At 43.2% G+C, this 6,000-nt stretch overlaps 1 protein-coding gene across 2 annotated transcripts in view; it reads left to right on the top strand.

The window, feature by feature from the left end:
* The first annotated feature begins 1,184 nt into the window (after positions 1–1,184).
* The window catches only part of GRIN3B (glutamate ionotropic receptor NMDA type subunit 3B), a 426,090-nt gene continuing 421,274 nt past the window's right edge, over positions 1,185–6,000 (top strand). Inside the window, exon 1 of one of the 2 annotated variants that reach the window (XM_075314677.1) lies at positions 1,185–1,259. Coding sequence is in view for 1 of the 2 variants with exons in the window: in XM_075314668.1 (XP_075170783.1) it covers positions 3,234–3,659 (426 nt within the window). In the remaining variant the exon portion in view is untranslated. Of the gene's footprint in view, positions 1,260–2,847; positions 3,660–6,000 lie in introns of those variants that run through there. The other variant, XM_075314668.1, reaches the window with a different exon arrangement.

Here is a 6,000-nt window from a genome sequence, read left to right as displayed (position 1 = left end):
TTTTTTTTTGCTGGGGAATGACTGCAGCAATGTTAGACACATTTTCTGCAGCAATTCTACGGCAAAATCTGCAGCGTGCGCACATAGCCTGAATCCATATCTTGGTACAGGAGTTTTCAGATGCCAAGGCAACTCCGAATTTCTAGTTGCTTGCACTAAGCCTCTCTGTGGTACCATTTCTCCATCTGCTAGGCAACCACTGACAACCCCACCATATAATTGTGCTATATAGTATGTTTTAATTATAAAGCAATACTGAGGTCACTGAATGCAAATAATGTGTAGTGTGACACATTGTATAGGTGAAAAAGGTCTTCAGGTATTAGTGTTTATAGACCTTGCCTACAGCCACATAATTGTCACCACTAAGCAGATGTCCCTTATGTCCACAACCTTAGTTCCTTTGTTTGAATTGCACCACACTGTAGAAAACATATTCTGCCTACTGCAGACAGCTGGGATAAAAATATTAACATCTTCACTTACATTTACAAAAAAAAAAATGTAAACTGTGTGTGTATGTGTGTGTGTGTGTGTGTGTGTATGTGTGTATATATATATATATCTCAATATATGGAAACCTGCAATGTTAGTTGCCTTACATTCAGCCAGTGAGAGAATACGCACATAAATATCAACCGCTAGAATCTCACGTGTGAATCTGCCATTAAGGATTAGTGCAGTATTGTGAGATGTTTTTTCCAGTAAGCGCTCCACACGTGTTTGCCCCATTGACCTGAATGACATTGAGTTGCAATACCAGGCACACCGTGGATAAAAGTGCAGCAATTTCCACAAAGCCTGTTTTTTTATTTTATTTTCATTGTGGAAACTCCTTCATCTAATACATTTGTTCGGTCTGTGCTCCGTCTTCATTCTGTACACTTACAATTCGGACCTGTGCTTTGTGTGAAGTGACAAGTAGCCTCCTTTGTAAAGAATCGATGGACTTTGGATAAACATGTTCCCATCCTATTGATAATGTTGGTATCTGGTGATGTAATTTTTCCGTTGGGCAGCACCTTACAGCCGTCCATTTCTCTGCCTTACGTAGAAGCATTTATGGAGTGTGACACGTTATTATTCTACGCAATGCTCATATAATCTTGCGTTCTGGACAGAAAGGTAATTAAAAATATTACTGTCATTCATGGATATTTTCCTTTCTCATCAGGTTGGCGAATGTGCTGCGGATTCTCCAGACATTTTGTAGACAATTGTTATTCCGGTAATGCAAAAATATCCAGACATTCATATCAGTAAGTAAATAGGTTTTTTTTTTCTGCCATCTATCCTCCTAGGTTTCTTTTTTCAGATTTATTCTACACGTTTAATCTAAGTGTGTATTCTGTGGAAGTCTGGAGAGAAAATACGTAACAATGACTGACAGGAAAAAAAAATCTCCACCTTCATTAGAGTGTTGGTCACATACACAGCAAAAGGGCTTTCTCTGTCTGTGACACAGGCAGAAGATTGACTACCTGCTTCCATACAAATCCTGCCACACCATCTCCGAGCAGCCAGTTAGCACAGCTCCTTTATTTTCCACGTCAGCAGAAGATAACTGCTGGAAGGTCTTCCCTGTGCAGTCACCTGTTAGGGACCGCCTGTTCCAGGCAGCCATCTGGTGCATCTCAGGACCTATCTCCTATTTTATGTTTATTAATCCATGATTCTGTATGTGTGAGGACTATCTTCCTTACAGCACATCTTTCCTTTTGTTTCCAACCAGACCTTAGGACCTTTGCACCCTCCCTTCTCAGTTGCACTTCTGTGCCTAATGAAGCATGTGCATGGTACACACATCTAGTCTCCACCGCAGAGTTCCCATCCTCCTGTTGCATCAGACGTTGAATCTGGTGTTCCTCCTAATTTCCATTTATTCTCCTAGCTCACTTCTGTCCAACACTATAATTCTACCTGTGCCCCCTCCACACAAACAGATTTCTTCTGTCATGCGTTAACTCCCTCCATTTGGCATTGCTTCTTCCCTTCCATCTCCTCTTGGCAGTTTTCCTCTGATACAATTGCCTTTTTTTGGGCACCATCCAGATTTCTTAAACTACAGGAAAAAAGACAAATATATTTTGACCCCAAATAGCCCCAGTATTTATGGCCAAACTGCTTTGGTTTCAGCATGATATTAATTACTGACTTAGTGGCATTGAAAGAGTTAAGCATTAGCAATTGCAATTCTTGGCAGTGTTTTCTCAGGCCACACGATGACCGGGACACCACTGCAGTCTAAACCTAAAAATGGCTAAATAGCTTTGTCCACTCCCTTGTGTCCCCTACTTGTGTTGGTGCACATGTTGCGGTGTGCTTCGCTGTAAATGAACCTTCAGTGTTCCTACCATAAAATCTTGATATGCTCATATCCTTTCTCATTTCTTTTCCTTTGCCCTTGTCTTGTAATCAGTGCCCCAGACAGTCTCAGAGATCTATTAATGCTTCAGGACCCTCCTCTCTATAGATTGGCCTTAAATCTGTGAACCTGGATAATAACTCACATCAGTCCCAAAGTAATAACCTATCTACAATACCCTATATCTGCCTGTCTCCAGTTTTCGCTTTCTTTCTAGTTAACCCCTGAAAGCCTCCTTTTATTCTAGTTTTCTGAATATCCTCGTCTGTCTTGCCCTGTTTTTCTCAAGTTTCAGTCTGTGACTGGCAGGTTAATTTGTTCCTTTCCAATGCTTGCCTTTCAGAATCCCCTCTCGGTGTCTCTTATCTCTTCTGTTTGGTTTTCTTCTCCTGTTCATCAATATTTTTGACCTCCTCTCCTCTGGTCCCTCTCTCCCTCCTGGTCTCTCTCCCTCCCCTCTCTCACTCTGTTCTGTCAGTATCGCCAGACTCCAGCAAATAGTGGCAGAGCTGAGCTCAACTCGGCATCCAGTCTGATTCATCCTGGACAGACTTCTTTCCTTACATTCCCGTCATCCTTCTAGATTGGGATCCTACCCTCCTTTCTCTTCATACACCGCACCATTTTACCTGGATAGTTGTTCATCATCCATATTCTGGTACATTCACATTGACCTCCTTTCTCATGCACTTAGACCTCCCTCATCACTGTTCTCTGCCTTCTCACACCATTCCCCAATTGCATGTTTGTTATTTTGTCCTTCTTTCGCTACCCCATCCTACTCCTCTTCTAAATCTTTCTCCACATTTCTACCTCTGCCATTCTTTCATCTACCTTTATTTGCCCCCTCCCCTCTTGGCTTCACCTCATGGATATTCTGCACTGGTTTTGTTTATACCTTAATGTATTCTGCAGTTTGGTGCCTTGCTGTGGTCACCCACAACCATGTCGTATTCTTGCCCGTATTGGGCACACAGTTCGTCTTGGTGCCCTCTTGCCCTTGGCTGGACACTCGCAGACAAGAATCCAGAATGTTCTGTCCCGAATCAGTCGCAGCAGTTTACTCCCATACAATTTGAGTTTGGAGGTGGTTTCGGGGGCTCCAAGAGAGAGGGATCCTGTCTCGTTGGCACGATGGTTATGCCAGGTGATAGTTGCCCAAGGAGTGGCTGCAGTGCTGGCATTCCCTCAGTCCCAGGAGGAGCTGCTACAATTGGAATTTTTGTCCAGTTTCCTGGAGATACCATTCCTCAGTATTCTGGAGCAAGAGCAGATCATGCCACTGACCACTAAGGTAATTTGGGTAAATCCTTCGTTAAAATATTGTCTGAAGTTTAGAGCATGACACGAGAATGGGAATAATTGCTTTTTATACATGAAAAAGTAAATGTATCATCCACTAAATATTTCCCCCAAACTTTAATGTGTTTATCATTTAATATCCTCATATATCTGACCAATCTATTTTTCAGCAAGTGTTTTTTTTCCAGTCTCTGACAGCTATCGCAATACATTTGCTTAACTTTTCCTGGCCTTTTTAATTCTGTATCTGTGTCATTTATGTTGTGATCCCTGCCGTTTCGTGCCTCGTTTGAGCAGTCTGCTGTACGCTCGCCAATCATAATGGATCACATACTCACACTCAGTTTTATTTATGCCTAGTGTATATTCAGCATGTCGTTGGTAACTTTTCTGATAACCTGAATTTATACCAACTGTTACTTTTAGACTATACTAAGATTTAATCTTTACACCTATTTTAGCTCTGATTTTCTCACTTATAGCTTATCATACGGTGATCCTTGTCTTTTTCTGCTGTGCACAATTGGAAATATATAAAGGGTTTTCCAGGATTGAGAGGTTTCTGCAGTCACTTTATTGAGCTGCAGATTAGTGAATCCTGACAGTGTGCATTAGGGCTCTTGTCCACTTGCGATTTTCCTGTGTGAGTGCGATCCGATAAAAAATCAGATTGCACTGGTACCAGTGTTAAGCTATGAGGCATTGTCCACTAGCTTAATTTTATACGTCTCCTGCTCTAGGTGAAATCGCAGCATGCTGCGATTTGCACCGAGTATCAGCTCTCGCACCACCAAGCAAGCCTATGGGAGTGAGAAAAAAATCAGAATACGGGTGGCATGCGCATGTCATACTGATGGCATACGCATGTCACACAGATCCTTGATGTTAACAATCTACACACTTGCATAGGAATCTCCAGTAATACCAGTCCTGGCCGCGGTTACATGCACTGAACTCCAGAGTGCAGCCTAGACTGAACAGTGAGTGCCGAGTGATTGATTCTCCGGCGATTGCTGTACAGGTTAATCACAGCTGCAGACAGGCCGGGCTGAACTCTGGAGCTCAGGTGACAGCTCCGGAGTTTAGTGCAGGTAACCGTGGCCAGACCTGGTATTACTGGAGATTCCTCCGGTAGCCAGTCAGACGCTACTTGCATAGCACTCACATAGCACTCACATAGCACTCGCATGATGCTCGCATGTCATACGGAAGCTATGTGAGATAAAAAAAACACACCATACGCAGTCCCTAGGCAGATCATACACATGACACTCGACTCACTTTTCTGGCCGAGTATCGCAGGGATTTTTTACTCGCAAGTGGACAAGAGCCCTTACTGAGAGAAGCTGATGACAATCTAGTCAACACATGACTGCTGGCTTGATATGGTTATTGAAGGGAATCCGAACAGTGTGTATTACTGAGAGAAGCAGATGAGAATCTAGTCAACAAGTGACTGCTAGCTTGATCTGGCCTTTGAAGGGAATCCTGACTGTGGATTAATACTGGGAGAAGCGGATGTCAATCTAGTCAATACATGACTGCTAGCTTCATCTGGCTATAGAAGGGAATCCTGACAGTGTGCATTAGGGCACTTTTCCATCTGCGATTAAATAATCGCAGCGATACTCGCCTAGAAAGTGGGGTGCGTGTCATGTGTATGGTCTGTTTTTTTTTTTTCGCACCTAGCATTCGTATGACATGCGAGTGTCATGTGAGTGCTGTGCGAGTGCCGTGCGAGTCTGTAGATTTTTCATACCAAGGATCCGTGTGACATACGTATGCCATCCATATGACATGCGTTTGTCATCCATATTGTAAGATTTTTCTCGCACCCATAGGGTTGCATGGGGGTGTGAAAGCGGAGTCTCGCTGACAATCGCAGCATGCTGCGATTTCACTTTGAGTCCGATTCGTGTAGAGAAAAAACTCACGATGGCATAGTCACATAGTTTAATACTGGTGCGAGTGCAATCCAATTTTGCATCGGATCACACTCGCACAAGAAAATCACAGATGGAAAAGAGCCCTTACTGAGAGAAGCAGATGAGAATCTAGTCAACATGTGACTGCTAGCATGATCTGGCAATTGAAGGGAATCCTGACTGTGGATTACTACTGGGAGAAGCGGATGAGTATCTAGTCAACATGTGACTGCTAGCATGATCTGGCAATTGAAGGGAATCCTGACTGTGGATTACTACTGGGAGAAGCGGATGAGTATCTAGTCAACATGTGACTGCTAGCTTGATCTGGCTATTGAAGGGAATCCTGACTGGATTTGCCTATCTGAAGTCACACAGAATGACTATGTTGCGGGCGGAGGAGGGGAC

The sequence above is a fragment of the Anomaloglossus baeobatrachus genome, chromosome 1, assembly GCF_048569485.1.
Source record: "Anomaloglossus baeobatrachus isolate aAnoBae1 chromosome 1, aAnoBae1.hap1, whole genome shotgun sequence".
NCBI classification, from domain to species: domain Eukaryota; kingdom Metazoa; phylum Chordata; class Amphibia; order Anura; family Aromobatidae; genus Anomaloglossus; species Anomaloglossus baeobatrachus.
Note: the sequence above shows the minus strand (reverse complement) of the source record. Positions and strands in the feature narration are given on the sequence as shown.